Below are 19,274 nucleotides of genomic sequence, written 5' to 3' on the forward strand. Positions count from 1 at the left end.
TGCCAGGTGCTGTCCCAAGTGTTTTACGTTTTCCCTCACGTGAGGCTCACAACTCTATGAGGCGGGCATCGCGGATGTCACTGCCATCGCGTAAGTTAAGAAAGGAGGCCCAGAGAGTTAGGTGACTTGCGCAAGGTCACACAGCCTGGAAAGGTGGAGGCCAGCCGAAAGCCGTAGGCAGAGGCCTTAGCTACTGCGGTAGGCAGCTGGGGCTGACTCCGGGTCTACAGTGCACGGGCCGCGCTTGTATCTGTGTTTCTGAGTGTCACAGCACTGTTGTGTATGGTGCATTGTCTCTACGTGTCACCTGTGTGTGTGACTCTGTATGTGTGTGTGTGTGTGTGTGTCCGAGGGTTGCTGTCTCATAGTGTGTGTCTGTGTGTTCTTGTGTCTGAGGGATGGGAGTCGCAGTCCCGGAGCACGCCGCATCCAGGGTGTGTCTGTCGCCGGCGGGCGGCGCAGGCGGCTCGGACTACGAGTCCCGGCAGCCCGCGCGCGGGGCGGACGTGGGGCCGCAGTGGGCCGGGCGGGGCTTGGCTGCGCGCACACCCCGACTGCGGCACCTTCCCAGCCGCGCCAGCCGTCGGCTCCAGCAGGTGCCCCGGGCCCCCTCGCGCCCCCCGGACTTCCGCCCCACGCCCCAGCCTCCCGCTCCCGCCTCGCGCCCCCGCAGCGGGGCATCGCGACGCCCGGGCCGGGGCCACGGGCCGCAGCGCCGGGGCCGGCGATGAGCGCGAGGAGCCGGCATGAGCGCAGGTGAGTGCGCAGCTCGGGCCGCCCGGGCCGCCCGGTACCGGGCGCGGTTCTTGGGCCTCCCGTCGTCGCGACACGCGCCACCCCCACCGCAGGCTCGCGGGTCAGGGGAACAACCCTTGGGGGCATCCGCGCGCTCGTCCCCGTCCCCGCCCCCGTCTGGGGGAGTGGGCACGGGGCGTTCCCAGAGAGGACGGGAGCCCCGGGTATGGCGGTGCATGGAACCGGCTCCTCCCCGCCTTCCTGAAGCCCTGGGCGCTGTGCAGGAGGGTGATTGGAGGTCCGCGGGGAAGGGGCGCGGGAAGATGCCCCACGCCCACTCGACTCCTTCCCTCAGTGACAGATGTCCAGGTCCGGGAAGAGCCATGGAGGCCGCTGCATCCGCAGCCTCTGGGTAGTACACCTCTTGAATGAATGAATGAATGAATGGGGGTTGGAGAAGCCAGGGCTCCCGGATCCCTGAGTCAGAGTGTCCCGGATGCAAATGCCACTTCTGATCTGCCTCAAGCCCCCAGAGGAAGCCTGACAACACCCAGGTCTGAGGACCACACCCTGCATGTTGCCCTGTCCAGACCCTGTGTCCCGGGCCCACCCTTTTTGGAGTCTAAATCCCACGTGCTGGGAATGGAGCCCGGAGACCTCTCTTCTCCAGGAGGGTCTCATCTCCATGGCAGTCCCTCAGACCCCAGACCTCAGCAAAGGGCCCACCAAAGGTTGAGCATCGTCTACAGAGGCAGACCCCTCAGTTCTGCTCTCTCCCTCCCCATCTTCCACCTCTCTCCCCCAACCCAACCCGAAGCTCATTGTGCACCCTGGTGAGGGAGGGGGGACGGCTGAGGAGAGAGGGCCTCTGAACTCCAGACCTAAGGCTCAGGTTACTACTCACAGGTTGTTCCTCACCCCCCTAGCCTGGCAGAGGAGAGGAGCCTCTGGCTGCAGGGGGAGCACAGGCAAGGGAGGAGGCTGCCCTGCCACCCTGGGCCACTGCCAGGTCAGCTGCAGGATGCTGGGCTTCCGCAGGAAACCAGAGGTTCTGAGATGGCTTTGACTGCAGCCCCTCCCCTCTGCAGTTGGTGGCATGGCCTCGGGGCTGTGGAGTCAGGGGAGGTTCAAGTCTAGTCTGGACCACCCGCAGCTGTGCGACCGTGGACGTATTAAGATGTGCCTCCTGGTAAATGGGATCCAAACCCATACTTTTCACGGGTGGCTGTGAGGATGAACTGGGGAATGTGTTCATTCTGACCCACTCACTTCCAGCTTCTCCGCTTTCCGGCTCTCTGACTCTGGGCCAGGTACTTGGGAGTTCTGGCAGTTTCCCCTGCTGTCGAGAGAGCTGATTATAGCCCCTCCTCCGAGGGTGACGGGTGATCAGTCCCTGTTACTCAGGAGAGCAGTGCAATTAGTGTGAAAAGGATTCTCCTTCCGCACAGCCCGCTCGGCAGCCAGCCTGAGCTGGTGTTCCTGAAAGATCAGACACGGCCCTGACCTTCCTGTGCCATCCCTGGGGACAGGTGCCTGGAGACAAACCAGCACTTCCTAGTGTTTTGGCAGGGGTCATCCCGCAGGAGAGAGAGAGCGCTGAGCTTTGACCTTGCCGAGAGATTAGTTTTCCACAGACGTGACATCCTCCTTCAAGCCCCTCTTTTGTCCTTCCTCCCAAGGTGGACTTGGGAGAGCGTGCTCTCTAAGGATCTGAGGGGTGTGTCATAGGCCACAGGACCCTCGTCCCAGAGGGAACACTCTTGAGATCGAGGGGGAAGCAAGCAGACGAGGGTGGCACAGGGTGACCTCTGGCAGGGCCCTTCCTGAAGAGGCTCGCCCCTCAGCATCTGGCTTCTGTGAGCGAGGTGTGCAGGCGTGCACACACTGGGGCTCATTCAGTAAATGGTTCCTGAGGCCCAGCCACATGCCAGGCACTGTGGGCAGGATGGGGACGCCTGGTCCGGCCCGATGGCATGATGGCTGCTGGTGGGTGTGGCTGAGGCCACACAGACCCTTCCCAGCTGCTAGACAAGTTGGGGGCGCAACTGCTTCTCCAAGACTCAGTCTTCTCACCTGTAAAATGGGATAAATTGCAGGGTGGTTGCAGATTGGCACGACCGAAGCGACCTGCTTCCAGGGGCCCAGCATGCCATGCGGGCTTCCTCCCCATGCCCTGCCCAGCAGCAAGCCGGGGAGAAGCCATCGAGGGGAGCAGGGGCACGGCAGTGGACTTGGACAGGCTGATGGGGACATAGAGGAGAGCCTGAGAAATGGGTCAGAGCCGAGCCACACCTCTGGCAGGGAAGCCGGCAGCTGCCCGTGAAACAGGCCCAGGCCTCAGGAGCATCCGCCTCCCCCAGGGCGGCCGCCGCTCACACCTCCTCGCGTGCCAGCTGCTCAGGGGTCCACTCCTAGTGAGGGGAAATGGAAACCCAGAAATGTTAAGGCACTTGTCTCCCAAAACACAGCTTGCCTCTAAGAGAACCAGGGGCCCAGAGAGGAAGCCGTTGAGGATGGGCGTGCCGTGGTTAGGGGCGTGGACCTGAGAGCCAGGCTGCCTCGATCCAGATCCTACCACTCTCTGGCTCTGTGGCCCCTGGGCCCCCAGCTTCACCTCTCCCGGCCTCAGTTTCCTAACCTGTACAATAGGGATACAGGTAGTACCCTCTTCATAGAGTGTGGGTGAGGAGTAAGTGAGTTGATGTATTGAAGCCCCTGGAACAGTGCCGGGCCTGTGTCAACCCCTTAGAACCCCGACGTGCTCTTTCCCTTAAGCCATGGAGACCCCCAAGACCAGTCCTCAGGGCCAAAACACAACCCATCATGCCCTGCTCGTGGAGCGGGTCTCTGGGGCCGGTGGAGGACTCTGGAAGAAAGGACAGCTGGGACTCCACTAGCAACTGGACCACCGCAAGAGACGTCTGTGGCTTTTTGGTGGCAAGGACCTGAGAATCCAGCTCGCCAGGCTGTGTCACTTGCCGCGAAGGCCTGCTGCTCTCTCCCCCCAGGCCCGGAGCCAGAGCGAGTCACCCCCTCCCAGGTTCCCGCAGCTGGCAGAGGGCCCTCTGCTGTGTGCTGTGTGCAGGCCGCTGTCAGGAAGGGAAGGAAATGCTTCCCTGACAAGCATTCAGGTTCGGGTCTGTCGGAGCCCCAGGGAAGAAGGCTGATCTGGCCTGCCACTCCTGCTACCAGCCAGAGAACCCCGCGGTTGCAGGCTACAGGCTGTGTGTGTGTGTGTGTGTGTGTGTGTGTGTGTGTGTGTGTTTTCCCCAGGGACTGGCCTCTTCCTGGAGCTGGTGGCTCTGTTTGTTCTCTGAGTCACCCGAGAGGACTGGGAGGGCCTGGCCAGAGGTGTGGCTTGGGCTGTTGAATTATGAGTTCAGAGAAGTCTGGGGAGGTGAGGCCATGAGCCCTGGTAGCCCACTCGGGCTGTAAAGAGCAGGATCCGGCTCCCAGGTCCTGGCCCCACCATTTACTGGGTGGGGTGGGGGGTCTTTGTCTCTCTGAGCCTCGGTTCCTTCATTTGTAAAATGAGAGAAAGGAGTCCCCCTCCTCGCGTTGCGGGAGGGTTGAATGAGCTAATTCGTCTGGAGGCTGAGAGTGGGTCTTGTCACTGGGAAGTGCTTAATGGCTGTTGGCGGCTCTGATTACGGTCATTACCATTGTAATTATGGTAACCATTGTTATGTGGAGATGTGGGGACTGTGGGGGGAGAGCGCAGACTCTGCCTGGTCTGATGGGGACAGGAGGCCCCAGTCCTCAGGCATTCCTGGGTGGTGCAGCAGAGGGATGAAACCAGCGCTGAGGTCTACCTGCCTGGACTTGCATCCTGACACGACTGTGTCCTTGCTGTGTGAGCTTGGCCAAGTTGCTTAACTTCTCTGAACCTCATTTTCTTCTATAAAAAGGAGATAATAATGGAGTTCATGCGGCAGGGTTAGTATGTTAACCGCATTTAAAAGGGCCAGGAGCAGAGCCTGCTCACAATGGGCTTTTGGAAGTGTTCTGAACGCTGCGGGGAAGCCCAAGTATTTGGGAACAGAGCAGCTGAGGGGCTGGGGATGTTGTGACAGTGGCAGTGGCCTGGGACACTCTGGGCTTGTTGGTGGAAACTTTTAGGTCAGGGCTCTGCAGGGCCCTGGCTGGGGAGGGGAAAGGGCAGGAGCTCAGAAATCTGGTGCCTGCCCCCACCTGCCGGGCACGCCCATCCCTAAGTGAAGCCGGAGGCTCCTGTGAAGCCTGTAGGTGCCCAGCACTGCTGCCGTCGCTCCCAAAGTTCTGGGGATGGGCCCAGGCACCTGCGGGTGTCTCAGGCGGGAATAGTGAGCCCAGGTCTTCCGCAGCCCCGGCACGCTCACTGTCCGCTTGCCCTGCCAGGACCACAGCTCTGCTGTAGGGGAGACAGGAGGAAACAGAATTTCTGCAATAGAGCCTCGTTTTTCTGATCTGTACAATGGGCGTGATAGGCCTTGCCCGCAGAGGGTTAAGTAAGGAACCCTGGTACGTGCTCAGCTGGGATATAGCGGCTTCTGTCCTCTGCTCACCCCTCCTCTCTGGCCCCCTGCCCCTCCACAGTGGCTGAGCTCCTCCGTCCCCCATCCCACCTTGAGAGTGGGGGCCCCTTTCCTGGCTGCTGTCAAAGGCAGGCCTGACATCTCCTAGGTTCAGACTCGTCTTCTCAGCATCTCCTTGCTGCCAGGATTCTGCTGGGCACCGGAGTTGAACAAGGATAAGCAGCCCTCATCTGTGCCCTCTGGGTGGGGCCCGGATGCAAAAGTGTGCCTCAGAGCTCCCAGGAAGCAGATAGCTGGGTGTGTGAGGGCTGTGGAAGCTCAGGGTGCTCACCAGGCCCTGTCCACCCACACCCACACCCAGCCAGGGATAACCAGACACACAAGGGAACAAGACACTGTGAGCGGACCCCAGAACAGTCAGATAACAGACCCGTGAAGCCTTGAGCCATTGGGTCTATCAGACCAGCTTATAAAGTTGCAGTGCTTTTTTTTTTTTTTTTTTAGATTTCATTTATATTTGAGAAAGAGAGCAAGCAAGAGCCCCGGAGCACAAGCAGGGGGAGGGGCACAGAAGCAGACTCCCCGCTGAGCAGGGATCCTGGCTTCCCAGGATCAGGACCTGAGCCAAAGGCAGATGCTTAACCTCCTGAGCCACCCAGGCGCCCCCTAGCGATGCTTTTTTTCTTTTTTACTTCAAGTCTTTCCTTGGTCCTGTCAGCATTAGCAGAAATACAGAGGTCGTGGTTTTCCATCTAAAATATCCCGTGGTGGCGCACCTGGGTGGCTCAGTGGGTTAAGCCTCTGCCTTCGGCTCAGGGCATGATCTCAGGGTCCTGGGATTGAGTCCCACATCGGGCGCTCTGCTCAATGGGGAGCCTGCTCCCCTCCCCCCTGCCTGCCTCCTCTCTGTCTACTTGTGATTTCTCTCTCTGTCAAATAAATAAATAAAATCTTTTAAAAATAATAAATAAAATAACCTGTGGTCTTCCCACTTGCCTCATTCCCATAGTGTTCCTCTCCCAAGTGTAAGCCCGTAATCACAGGTGAAGACCGCTTTCCTGGCCATGACCTCATGCTAAAGCCCAGCCCCAGCAGCAAGCTGGGTCTTCAGTCTTCAGAATCAGGCACCGCCAGGAAACATGGGGGCAGCCAGGTCCCAAGGTGGTTGTGTCCCATCGCGGCCGTGGCCCTAGGATCCTCACTCAACCAGAAAGCTCCACTTTGGTTCCTGCCAGAACCTTTGTCTCACCGTGCTGCAAATACCACTGTCTTGAATAGTCTTATAGTCCCTTTCCTGTGCTCTTCTGCATCAAAGGTTTGACTGCCTTTGGTCCTGGGACCGACACCTGCAGCTTTTCAGGGCAAGGACCCAAAACACTGCAAAGACCTGTGCCATCTACCGCTGCATTTTTCCAGTTCGCATGTCCAACCTGCTTCATCTGCCCCTCAGTGCTGGTCCTTGGTCTCAGCAGGCTACTTCTCAAAAGCTCTGCTCTGATAACTGTAGGCAAGACCCCATCAATGGAACATTTCTGCTGGTTTCTGGGAACATGCCGGGGTTTTTTGTTTGAGAGAGAAAGAGAGTGCGGTGGGTGGGGAGGGCAGAGGGAGAGAGAGTCCCAAGCAGGTTCCACACCCAGCACGGAGCCCGATATAGGGCTTGATGCCACGACCCTGAGATCATGACCTGAGCCAAAATGGAGAATTGAATGCTCAATCAGCCGAGCCACCCAGGCGCCCTGCGTGTCAGTTTTAAGAAAGCGCTCTCTCCGGGCCTGAGAAATGGCAGGCGGTGGGGACTGTGTTTTCCCCAAATGTTACAGGTCAGATATAGCAAGCAGGACAGCAAACGTCCAAAACAGTCCCTCCGGCTCCTTCTTGACCACCGCTGCTGTGCGGAAGCCACCGCAACTTTGATAGGGGCCACAAAATGACGATGCTGATGCTAATTTTGTTTGAAGACATGAGAGAGGGAGGAGCGCCTCCCACCATGACCTCTCTCCTTTGTGCCCACAGACAGCAGCCCTCTCGTGGGCAGCACGCCCACCGGCTATGGGACCCTGACGATAGAGACATCTGTAGATCCCCTCAGCTCCTCAGTTTCATCCGTGGTAGGTGGGCCCGGAGCCCCTGCACCCCCTGGGCACCGCCCCCCCCACCTGGCCCCGCCCCACTCTTCCTCCCAGCCCTCGCCCTGCCCCGCCCCCACAGGGCCTGTCTGTCGCCCCCACAGAGGCTCAGCGGCTACTGTGGCAGTCCATGGAGGGTCATAGGCTATCACATCATGGTCTGGATGATGGCGGGGATCCCTTTGCTGCTCTTCCGCTGGAAGCCGGTGTGGGGGGTGCGGCTGCGGCTCCGGCCCTGCAACCTGGCCCGCGCAGAAACACTCGTCATCGAAATAAGAGACAAAGAGGTGAGGCGGCCTCGTGCTGGAGAGGGTGGTGCTGGGGCAGGGTCGGACAGGGTGGGGGTGCCGGGGGATCAGGCGTGGAGTCGCAGCCCCATCTGCCCACTGACTTTCTGTGGGACCGCACGCAGGCTGTCATCTCTGGAGCTCCACTTTCCCATCTGAGCAGTGGGCAGAAGGGGAAGAGGGTGGCTCCTAAGGGGGTCACCTATGTCCTTGATCCCTGGCAGGGGCCACCAGGTGGCGGGGTGGGACCTGGGAGGTGAGGAGTCTCCCCTAGTAGCAAGTCCAAACGTCTGTTCCAGGATAATTCGTGGCAGCTGTACACTGTGCAGGTGCAGACTGAGGCCGTCAGCGAGGGCAGGTGAGAGCCCCGTCACCCCTCCCAGAAGCCCCTGCTCCCCGCTCGCCCCTGTCCACAAGCCTCCGAACAAAGGCAGCAGTGCCTCCCACCCCGGGGCAGGGGCTGAGGCTCCGTGGGGTGGGGAGGTGCTGGATCAGCTTCCAGACCTCCCCAAGCTTCCCCGCACTCCTCCCAGCCTGGAGCTGCCTGCACAGGGCCCAGAGGACGGCCGGAGCCAGGCTGCGGTGGGGACAGTACCAGAGGGTGCGTGGAAGGACACTGCCCAGTTCTGCAGGAGCGAAGAGGCAGTGAGTGGACAGCTGGGTTCTGGACAAGTCCTTAACCCTCCCTGGGCCTCAGTTTCATGCTCTGTACAATGGGAGGGTGGGACACCACATTCCCCGGGCACCTCCAGTTCCATTGTCCCCAATGTCCCCAGTGTCCAGGATGCTCAGCCGACCACCTTAACACACCCAAACCTCCCGGCCTCTTTCCTGTGACTCTGGCCTCTTCCCCTGCTCTGCCCCCGCCCCCGCTCCTCCTGCAGCTGCCCCCAGCCTCCTCTCTCTCCTGCCCAGCAGGGGACACTGCGGTACTACCTCTTCCGAGGGCAGCGCTACATCTGGATCGAGAGGCAGCAGGCCTTCTGCCAAGTCAGGTAGGGGTCAGGGCCGTGGCCTGGTGTGAGTGCCCCGCTCAGCCGTGCCCCTGCAACGCGAGCCAGTCACTGAGCCTCCCCAGACCCCGGGGTCTTTGTCTGTAACCAGGGCATAGAGAGAATCCCTGCCTCCTCGGGCTTTTTTGAGGGGGAAGCACGTAAGCTTCGCCCAAAGTTTGGCTCAGCCTCAGGCCAAGGTGGAAACGCTGACTTAGACCTCAGGCTCTGGACTCGGACTGTCCGTCTGGGGGCTTGTCCCTGCTCTGCCGCCTCCCAAGTGCTTTGTAGACGGAGCTGCATCTGCAGAGGTGGGTGACAAGGGGACGTGGGGATGCACCAGCCACGTTCTTTGTGTGGCTTCTCACCCCCGGAGCCCTACGTGGCAGGTGCTGTCACCACCCCCGTGCTGCAGGTGAGGTGAGGCAGCAGGCACAGAGAGGTTAAGTCACCTCCAGAAGCATCGTCGTTGGAAAGAGTCCCCCCGTCATTCAGTAACAGCGATTTTTGTCACTCTTCATTATTCTTATCCTTTCTCGGTGTTCTTCTGCGGCGAGGTGGTTTGGGGCCCGAACAGAGGGGCAGGGGAAGGTTAAGCCCAGAGTCAGTGAGGGACTTGCCCCCCCACCCCGGCCCAGGAGCTCAGTGGCCCAGAAGGGGCCTGGAGCCCCGAGTCCCATGGGGCAGGGAGGCAGCGTCGCCCACATGAGTTACCCGCCAACCCCCCCCCCCCCCCCCGCAGCCTGCTGGACCGCGGCCGCACCTGCAGCGACGTCCACCGCTCCTGCTCTGGCCTCAGCCTCCAGGACCAAACCGTGAGGTGGGCACCACCCTGCACACGTGGCCTTCCGGTCCCCTGCTTTCTCCGGGCCTCGGTTTCCTGGGCAGTAAGATGAGGAGCTCTGTCGCCCTTGGAGGGTCCAGCTGCCGCTGCGCCCTCCATCTCTTCGCCTGGCCGCTTCTCTTACAGGAAGACCATATATGGCCCCAACGTGATCAGTGTGCCGGTCAAGTCCTATCCTCAGCTGCTGGTGGACGAGGTAGGGCTGGCCCTGGGCCTTGCCCCAGCTCTGGTCTGGCTTGGCTGTGTGACTTTGGGCCGGGGGCTTGCTGTCTTAGGGTCACTTGATAGGGACTCTCCCCTCCTCCACAAGGGAGAGTCACCTCAGACCCAGCCTCATCCACCCAACCCAAGGAATTGGAGGCTGGGGTCCGGGCTGGGGCTGGGAGTGGAGGCCGGGAGGCCAGGCCACAGAGCCCGGGCCTTGCTGCCCCTGAGCCACCTTGACCCTCTGGCAGCCACACAAGTAGAGGCACTCAGTTCACATGCTAAGATCCCAAGCTTCAGAGGGGTGATGTGGCGTAGGGGACAGAGAGGAGCCAGTGATGCGGACACCCTAGAAGACACTGGGCGTCCCAGCGCTCTGAGCCAGAGGCAGACGCCCACGAGAGGGAGACTGGCTCCTGGAATCGGGCCTGATGGGAACCCCAGGCAGCCCCTGGGCAGCTGTGTGGTTCGGGGCCAGTGACTGGAGGAGCCGTCTTTGCCTCGGTGCTCTCATCTGTAAAATAGAGCTTGGAATTGTCATCACCACTGGATGACCCTTAGAGGACAGGCTTAGAGTGGGCCTGGCATCTACATGCCTGTGTCCTCTGTGTCCTGGAGGCTCCAGGGATGTCTGGAGGGGCTTAGCCACCCTGGGGACGTGGGCCCTGATACTGCCTCCCCGCCCCTCCCCCAGGCACTGAACCCCTACTATGGGTTCCAGGCCTTCAGCATCGGGCTGTGGCTGGCCGACCGCTACTACTCGTACGCCCTGTGCATCTTCCTTATCTCCACCGCGTCCATCTGCCTGGCGATCTACAAGACCAGAAAGGTGGGTGGGGGTGGGGCAGGGGTAGGGCAGGTGGGCCCCCCATGGGGCCGCCGCCTGCCACTCCCTACGTGCCCTCCTTTGCCCATAGCAAAGCCAGACTCTGAGGGACATGGTGCAGCTGTCGGCGCGGGTGTGTGTGTGCCGGCCCGGGGGAGGTGAGAGCAGGGGAAGGGGGGCTCGAGGAGGTGGCTGGGGGTACCCTGGGCCGTGCTGAGGCCCCCGCTTGCCTGCAGAGAAGGAATGGGTGGACTGCAGCGAGCTGGTGCCCGGAGACTGTCTGGTGCTGCCCCAGGAAGGCGGGCTGGTACCCTGTGATGCGGCCCTGGTGGCCGGCGAGTGCGTGGTCAACGAGAGCGCTCTGACAGGTCAGCAGCCCGCCGCCTCCCAGCTCCTGCCCCTGCCACCAGGCCCTTGGCCTCACAGCAGCACTTTGAGGTTTTACTTCCCCTTTTGCTCTCCCGAGTTGCTGATCCTATACCCTTCGGGTGCTCAGGGCTTCTGAGAGGTTGAGCGCTCCTGCCCCTGCCCCTGGTGTGTTGCTTTGAGTTATAAAAATAATACTGCTTGTTATAAAATAATCCCAACAGAGTGAGAACGTCTTCCCCACGCCTCCTCCTCCGGCTGGGTGCAGGCGTGCGCACCCACACTGTCAGGCTCCCCCTGGTACCCGGCTGGCACACCTCTTTCTGCATTGTCTGGCTGTGTCTCTATGTCCTTTGCCCTGAGCCTCAGTGTCCCTCTCTGTAAAATGGGGGCAGTGACTTCCGCACATATGGTTACAAGAGTTAAGTGTGCTTAGCCCTTGTCTGGGTGGTAGGGAGGGGTGGCGTGGAGGTCCCTCACAGGCTTCCTACCACATCCCTCCCAGGGGAGAGCGTCCCAGTACTAAAGACAGCCCTGCCGGAGGGACCCGTGCCCTACTGCCCAGAGACCCACCGGCGGCACACGCTCTTCTGTGGGACCCTCGTCGTACAGGCACGGGCGTTCGTCGGACCCCACGTCCTGGCAGTGGTGACTCGAACAGGTGGGAGTCAGGGAAGCAGGGAGGGATGCCGGGCTCATGATCCTGGGCAGGGCAGGAGAGTCCCACCCCCCAGCTTGGGGTTGGCCGGACGACGTGGTCAGGGATGAGACCAGCAAGTGGGAGCCCAGCCCTTAGGACAGGAGTAGCCCTATACAACTGTGAGAGGTTCTTGTCACGTGGGGATGGGACCTAGTGTCCACCAGTCTGAGTGTTTCAGCAGAAGCCACATACCTGGATTTTAAGTGAAACCGCCCACTTTATAGATGGTGTCCACTCATCTGTTTTCACTAAACCCTGTGAGGGCTGGGCAAGGTGTGTGCGACATCACGAGTCACCCCAACCTGGATGATTTCTCATCCCAGGAGCAGTGTCTCAGCCCCAGGTGTGGCGGGGTAGGGCAGGGGCTGGGAGGGCCTGCCCTGACCCTTGCCCTCCCCACTCCACCCCTCCCCGGCTCCTCCCAGGGTTCTGCACAGCAAAAGGAGGTCTGGTGAGCTCCATCTTGCACCCCCGACCCATCAACTTCAAGTTCTACAAACACAGCATGAAGTTTGTGGCTGCCCTCTCAGTCCTGGGTGAGCCGGGGGGGCCCCCCCTGCACTCCCTTGGCTGGCCCCACCCCCTGAAGCCCCACCTCCAAATTGGACTGAGTCCCCTGCTGTCTCCCCAGCTCTCCTCGGCACCATCTACAGCATCTTCATCCTCCACCGCAACCGGGTGAGCCTCGGGGCCCCGGGGAGGGGCGGGGACCTCCGGTGGGGACCTGGGCCGGCCTGGCCCTTGGTGCTCACCGTGCCTCCTGCCAGATGCCGCTGAATGAGATCGTGATCCGGGCTCTGGACCTGGTGACGGTGGTGGTCCCCCCCGCCCTGCCGGCCGCCATGACCGTGTGCACACTCTACGCTCAGAGCCGGCTCCGGAGTCAGGGCATCTTCTGTATCCATCCGCTGCGCATCAACCTGGGGGGCAAGCTCCAGCTGGTGTGTTTTGACAAGGTGGGGGCAGGGCGGGGGCCACGGACTCTACCACGACCAGGTCCCTACACCTGTATACCTCAGTTGGCAGCCTTGACCGAGGGCCAGCTCAGTGCCACATCCTGTCCTGGGACGGAAATGCTCAGAGACCCCGCCCCCTGCCCCCTCCAACGCATGTCTCAGCTCAGGGTCTGGCAGACAAAGCCCAGACCATCTGAGGTCATTTAGTCGCTCCCTGGGGCTTCTCTCAGCACTGAGATCCAGCAGAGACCCCCAGGGTGATGTCCCCCCCACCAGAATGAGTGACTTGGGGGGCATAGGGAGCTGCAGGTGGTGATGGGTTTGGGGAAGGAAGTGAACAGGGTCTCCCTTTAGGACATGACATCAAGGAAGGCTCCTAGTGACCTCGGGGCAGGGGTGGGGGGTGGTCCCTGGAGACATGAGGCAGGGGAGGCAGGGGCCGGGGAACAGTCAGCCTGGCTCCTTGGAGGAACAGACCTGGGGCACGGCGAGCAGGGGGTAAGGGGCCAGGCCGAGGCAGCTGGGGCCCTGGTCAGGCAGAGGCTGGTGAGCCCCGTTGAGGAGTTCGGACCTTAATGATTCTGAAGGCGCTGGGGGCCACAGGGAGTTTTGAAACAGTGTGGCCAGGCCTCCTTCCTGGCTTCCCATCAAACAAGTGATGGCGGGGGGTAACAGAGTGGTCATGGGTGGGAGCCCAGAGCAGGGGCCTGATCCTGCTATAAGGGACTGAAGGCTTCCTGGAGGCAGTGGTGCCAGACAGGAGGCGGGGGTTGGGGAGGGCCACCCTGGCAGCGGGACCGCTTCTGGCTCCTGCGCGGGCTCCCAGGCTTCCCCCGGCCCCCACCTGGCCTGGGGGGGGCTGCCCCACGCAGGCGCACACAGCTCCTCCCGGGACTCATCACTGGCCCGTCCCTTGCCCCCTGCAGACGGGCACCCTCACAGAGGACGGCTTGGATGTGATGGGTGTGGTGCCCCTGAAAGGGCAGGCGTTCCTGCCTCTGGTGCCAGAGCCCCGCCGCCTGCCCATGGGGCCCCTGCTCCGAGCGCTGGCCACCTGCCATGCCCTCAGCCGGCTCCAGGACACCCCCGTGGGCGACCCCATGGACCTCAAGATGGTGGAATCGACTGGCTGGGTGAGGAGGCCGAGCAGGTCAGCCCCCGGCTTTGGGCAGCTGGGCTCTCACTGGCCCCGCCTGGTCTTCATGCCGGGACATTGGGTGGCATCATTGTGCCACCATCATTAACAACAATGGCCCGGGTCACATGGGAGCCCCCACTTGGTGCCAGCGCTCTGCGGCGCAGGCCTTGGCTCACGCTCCCCTGGAGCCCTGGAGGGAAGCTTCCAAACCTGCCCCAGAGGGAAGAAGCGGAGGCTGAGGGAGAGTCGGAGTAACTTGTCCAAGGTCCCCCTGCAGCTTGTGAGCGGCAAAGCCAGGGTTTGAACTGGGGTCCTTCCGACTCCACAGCCCGTGACTTCCGCTCTCCCACAAAGGAAGGCTTCCAGGAGGCTAACTTGAGTCTCCCGCCGCCTCCCTTGGTGGGCCCAGCCACTGCCATCCCGGTGGAGGCCAACCTTCTCTGCCCGCCTCCCAGGTGCTGGAGGAGGGGCCGGCTGCCGACTCGGCCTTTGGGACGCAGGTCTTGGCGGTGATGAGACCCCCACTCCAGGAGCCCCAGCTGCAGGGCGTGGTGAGTCATGGTGGGGTGTGGGGTGGGAGGGGCGGGCTCCCTGCGCTGGCCCTTCAGCTGCCCCCTCATCTCTGCAGGAGGAGCCCCCAGTACCCGTCAGCATCCTCAGCCGCTTCCCCTTCTCATCAGCTCTGCAGCGCATGAACGTGGTGGTGGCGTGGCCGGGAGCCGCGCAGCCCGAGGCCTACGTCAAGGGCTCCCCTGAGCTGGTGGCAGGCCTCTGCAAGCCTGAGACAGGTGAAGGGGGCAGGCCGCCGCAGCCCAGAATGGGGTGAGCCCCCAGCTCCTTGTCCCGGTGACACCTGCCTCTCCCCGGTAGTGCCCCCGGACTTCGCCCAGAGGCTGCAGAGCTACACGGCCGCTGGCTACCGCGTGGTGGCCCTTGCCAGCAAGCCGCTGCCCGTGGCACCCAGCCTGGAGGCTGCTCAGCAGCTGACGAGGTGGGCTGACCCCGCCCCCCGGGGACTGGGCCTCTTGCCCTGGCGCGGCCGGAGCAGGGGGAGCCTCTCTGCTAGGAGCCCCTAGGGTGGCGGGGGACAAGGGCAGGGTGTTAGGGGATAGAGCCTTGCCCAGAGGCGGGGACAGGGTCCTGAGCCACCCTGTGACCTCTGACCTGGGTCCGCCCACCCTCCAGGGACACCTTGGAGCGGGAGCTGAGCCTCCTGGGGCTGCTGGTCATGAGGAACCTGCTGAAGCCGCAGACCACAGCAGTCATCCAGGCTCTGCGGAGGACCCACATCCGTACCGTCATGGTGACAGGTGCCTGTGGGCCATAGGCTGGCTTGGGAGGGCGGCATTCCCCTCCACCATCATGGACAGAGGCACCCCTTCTTTTCGGATCCCTGCCTCAGGCCAGGTCCTTTCCAGATGTCTCATGGGTCTTCACAGGATCCCTCCCAAGTGGCCTTTGTCCCTCCGCTTGATAGATAAGGACGGTGAGGCCCCGGGGAGTAGAATGGCCTCTAGGCACCCCCCTAACCCCTGCCTTCATCCTCCCTATGCACCCCCCCAACACCAACACCAAACACACACACACACACACACACACACACACACACACACACCCGTGCTAAGCAGCCTGGGGTCCAGCCTCTTGCCTGTGATGACGTGGCTTCTCTGGGTTCCAGTGCCCCCTGTAGGAAATGGGGGGAATTATGTCACCCTGGAAAGTGGTGACAGTTTTATGGAGCAAGAAAGATTCTAGCTAGGGTGACACTGAGGCGCCTGGTAGGTCTGTGTCTTTCTCCTTGTCCTCCCCACTCTTGAGTGCATGCACACACTTTCCAGAAAGTCTTGCAGCACTAAGTAGGATATGTGGGTCATTAGCCCTGATCTCCACTTTCTCCTAAGTCCTTCAATGCCTGGTTTTAGAGGTGATGAAGGTAGGTTCAGAGCCATTGATGAACCTGCCTGAGCTCACCCAGCCAGTCATGGCAGACAGCATGTCTGGCCTCAGTTTTCCCATCTGTAAGTGTCAGGGTGAGGATGGCCCTCCCGGACAGCAGTTGGGCCCTGACCTTGCCCCCACGCTCCTAGGGGACAACCTGCAGACAGCAGTCACAGTGGCCCAGGGCTGCGGCATGGTGGGCCCCCGGGAGCATCTGGTCATCATCCATGCCACACCCCCTGAGCGAGGCCAGCCTGCCTCCCTCGAGCTCCTGCCATTGGAATCCTCCGCAGCTGTGAACGGGGCTAAGGTGAGGCCAAGCTGGGGTTCCAGCCACACACCCCACCGACGACCCCGCCCTGTGCTACCTGACCCCGGCCCCAGTGATCCGGTGTGGGCAGGGGAAGCTGAGCTGAGCTTCCTGGGCCCCCAGGATCCTGATCAGGCCGCCAGCTACACCATGGAGCCAGACCCCCGATCCAGCCACCTGGCCCTCAGCGGGTCCACCTTTGGTGTCCTTATGAAGCACTTCCCCAAGCTGCTGCCCAAGGTAGGGCTGCCCCCTGCCCCTGGCTGAGCACCCCTGGTCGTCCTAAGCCTCCCCGTGTTCCGCCCCCTCCTCACAGCTCCCACCCCCACGTGGCAGCTGCCTCAGCCTCTCCCTCCCGTGCTCTCAGGTCCTGGTCCAGGGCACAGTCTTTGCCCGCATGGCTCCGGAGCAGAAGACGGAGCTGGTGTGTGAGCTCCAGAAACTCCAGTGCGTACCAGTAGGTGGGAGGGTGGGCTAGCGGGCCCAGCTGGGGGGATAGGGATCAGGGTGGGGGTGCGCGAGCCCCCATGTCCCACTTCAGGCTTCAGGAGTCATCGTCACCCTCAGGAGAACCCCAGCAGGCTCTCCCGGGGCCCCTGTGACGTTCCAGGCACCAGGTGGGCTCCAGACAGACCCCCCCCCTCTGTGCAGGTACTGCGTGGGCATGTGCGGGGACGGTGCCAACGACTGCGGGGCCCTGAAGGCGGCGGACGTGGGCATCTCGCTGTCCCAGGCTGAGGCCTCGGTAGTCTCGCCCTTCACCTCGAGCATGGCCAGCATCGAGTGTGTGCCCATGGTCATCAGGTGAGGTGGGCAGGGGCCAGCGGGGGGTGGGGGTGCCCTCAGGGCCCGTCAGCCAGCCTGGGCCCGCTAACACCGCAACCCTACACCCAGGGAAGGCCGGTGTTCCCTTGACACCTCGTTCAGCGTCTTCAAGTACATGGCTCTGTACAGCCTGACCCAGTTCATCTCCGTCCTGATCCTCTACACGGTGAGTGGGGCAGAGCCCGCTGCCTGGAGCAGGCCCAGAGACGGGACACTCAGCCCTGTGCCTAGGAGCCCAGCAGCTTCTGGAATGGATGGTGTGGCCCCAGATCCTACTCTGCCACGTTCTAGCCACGTGGCTTGGACAATTCCTGAGCCTGGGGTGGTGGCACAGAGTAGGTTCTCAGAAACAGGGACAGCTCTCCTATGCTAACGTGTCATCCCTGTCCCCAGGAGCTCTTGTCTGCGGGGGAGACCGAGACAGAGCCCAAGCAGGGACGGAGGCAGGAGTTGGACAGAGCCAGGGCCGCTGCTCCTATCCCACTGTTCCGTTTCCCCACTCGCCCTGGTCCAGACTTGGTCGTACCCATCACGCCTACTCAGAGTATCTCCCCAGCTTTGCTCTGAGCGCACGTGGCTTGGCCCCACGGAAAATAGGCGACATGGGAGGGTGAGGGGCAATGCAGATCTCGAGCCGGCTGGCATCTGTCCCTGCCTCCACCAAGAACTGTGTCCCCTGGTGACCAGAGGCCCCGCAAGGCAGAGCCTGAGCACCCCTCCCACTGGGAGCTTCCTGTGGACAGGAGGAACTGACCCCATTAGGTTTAGGTGTCCGAAGGGTCAGCAAGAATGCCTTCTCCCTCATGCTGGAAGGGGGCTCCCTGAAGCGAGCACGGGGTCTCCCCATCAGACTCAGATTTCCCCAGAAGCAGGAGGGCGCTGCCCACCCCGCCCCTGGTTGGGCTGCTGGGCAGGAATCCGGCCTTCCCCATCAGACTCCTGAGGGCAGGGCCGGTGCCTCCCTGCCATCTTCCTGTGCCCTCCCTCCCCTGCCGGCAGATCAACACCAACCTGGGGGATGTGCAGTTCCTGGCCATCGACCTGGTCATCACCACCACGGTGGCCGTGCTCATGAGCCACACGGGGCCGGCGCTGGCGCTGGGGCGGGCGCGGCCACCCGGGGCCCTGCTCAGCATCCCTGTGCTAAGCAGCCTACTGCTGCAGGTGGCTCTGGTGGCCAGCGTGCAGCTGGGGGGCTACTTCCTGACTGTGGCCCAACCCTGGTGAGTAGGGAGCCCGGCTCCCAGATCCCCTGCCCCCCGCCCCATCCCCTGCGCATGCGCTCCCTGAGCCCCCATCTTCGCACTGGACCCCCCCACCCAGGTTTGTGCCTCTGAACCAGACCGTGCCCGCGCCAGACAACCTGCCCAACTACGAGAACACAGTGGTCTTCTCTCTGTCCAGCTTCCAGTACCTCATCCTGGCTGCAGCCGTGTCCAAGGGGGCGCCCTTCCGCCGGCCGCTCTACACCAACGGTGCCACCGCGAGGCTGGGCCGGTGTGGGTGGGGGAGGGACGGGCTGGGGTGGCCTGGGGTGGGGGACTCTCCCCTCCGGACGTGCGTGGGAGGGGGCAAGGGCCCCCCAGCCTGATGTGCACCCTCACCCCCAGTGCCCTTCCTGGTGGCCCTGGCACTCTTGGCCTCCATCCTGGTGGGCCTCCTCCTGGTCCCTGGCCTCCTGCAAGGTCCGCTGGCGCTGAGGAACATCGCCGACACCTGCTTCAAGCTGCTGCTGCTGGGCCTGGTGGCCTTCAACTTCGTGGGGGCCTTCATGCTGGAGGTGAGGTTCACCCTGGGTTGGGGAAGGAGGGGGGTTTCGGGGGTGGGCCACAGCCGCCCCTCTGCACCCTCGATGTTGTCCACAGAGCGTGCTGGACCAGTGCCTCCCGGCCTGCCTGCGGCGGCTCCGGCCCAAAAGGGTCTCAAAGAAGCGTTTCAAGCAGCTGGAGCGGGAGCTGGCTGAGCAGCCCTGGCCGCTGCCCGCCGGGCCGGTGAGATAGTGCAGGCCTCTCGGCCCCCGGACACTGGACTTCCCTGCCTCTGAGCCACCACCCGGGATGCATCTCCAGAGACGCCCCCGCCGTCACTCCCGCGGCCCGGAGGTTGGCAGACGTCATCCTCCTGCCCCTCGTCTGCCCGGCCCAGCCTGACCTGCCATCCGCTGGGGAAATGCAGTTGTTGTCCCCCACTTCAGACGTCCCGTGTAGAGACGACAGCCACCAGCCCCCCTCGGGGCAGCTGTTGGTGTAGCAAATAAAAGTCAAAATATTTTCCTGGTGCAGCCTGTCTCCCACGTGGTGCCATGGACCGGGTGTCTGGTGTGGGGGGGCCCCGGTGCGTGTCTGCTCCTGGCACCCCTGACTTTTCAGATCATTTTGGGCGACCCCCTTCTCGGGGCCTCTGTGTGTTCATTGGACAGTCATGGTGTTTGCGGGTTGAGCACATGCCTGGTGCCCCGTTAATCACCTTGTGTGTGGCGTTTTTCAGTCCTCACCACTAAAGCATCAGTC

General features: G+C 62.3%; 1 protein-coding gene and 1 non-coding gene across 4 annotated transcripts; one reads left to right on the top strand and one right to left on the bottom strand.

Annotated features, from left to right (window-relative positions):
• The first annotated feature begins 532 nt into the window (after window positions 1-532).
• On the top strand, window positions 533-19,045 carry ATP13A2 (ATPase cation transporting 13A2). 3 transcript variants are annotated; one of them, XM_047727258.1, is made up of 29 exons: window positions 533-756; window positions 7,266-7,360; window positions 7,483-7,665; window positions 7,965-8,023; window positions 8,199-8,310; window positions 8,581-8,660; window positions 9,400-9,477; window positions 9,628-9,697; window positions 10,400-10,534; window positions 10,623-10,689; window positions 10,768-10,899; window positions 11,403-11,558; window positions 12,023-12,133; window positions 12,229-12,275; window positions 12,365-12,553; window positions 13,480-13,686; window positions 14,147-14,242; window positions 14,320-14,479; window positions 14,562-14,682; window positions 14,877-15,001; window positions 15,779-15,939; window positions 16,063-16,179; window positions 16,307-16,386; window positions 16,591-16,743; window positions 16,834-16,930; window positions 17,764-17,987; window positions 18,088-18,239; window positions 18,375-18,544; window positions 18,630-19,045. In XM_047727258.1, the coding sequence occupies exons 1-29, from the start codon at window positions 747-749 to the stop codon at window positions 18,762-18,764; spliced, it is 3,522 nt and encodes a 1,173-aa protein (XP_047583214.1). In that variant the 5' UTR covers window positions 533-746; the 3' UTR covers window positions 18,765-19,045. The 3 variants fall into 3 exon arrangements, with proteins under 3 accessions (XP_047583214.1, XP_047583216.1, XP_047583215.1); XM_047727260.1 differs by having other exon boundaries at window positions 10,427-10,534; XM_047727259.1 differs by having other exon boundaries at window positions 8,584-8,660.
• On the bottom strand, window positions 7,047-7,177 carry LOC125099550 (small nucleolar RNA SNORA16B/SNORA16A family). Its single transcript, XR_007127261.1, has one exon. It is a non-coding gene; the product is annotated as a small nucleolar RNA SNORA16B/SNORA16A family (small nucleolar RNA).
• Window positions 19,046-19,274: the final 229 nt, after the last annotated feature.

The sequence above is a fragment of the Lutra lutra genome, chromosome 4 (genome assembly GCF_902655055.1).
Source record: "Lutra lutra chromosome 4, mLutLut1.2, whole genome shotgun sequence".
Taxonomy (NCBI): Eukaryota; Metazoa; Chordata; class Mammalia; order Carnivora; family Mustelidae; genus Lutra; species Lutra lutra.

What these genes read in the sequence shown, in the direction of transcription:
- ATP13A2 (XM_047727258.1), top strand. An exon ending in CCTCTGCAAGCCTGAGACAG is followed by an intron (nt 14,480 to 14,561) that starts GTGAAGGGGGCA and finishes TCTCCCCGGTAG; the next exon opens with TGCCCCCGGACTTCGCCCAG. An exon ending in GCTGCTCAGCAGCTGACGAG is followed by an intron (nt 14,683 to 14,876) that starts GTGGGCTGACCC and finishes CCCACCCTCCAG; the next exon opens with GGACACCTTGGAGCGGGAGC.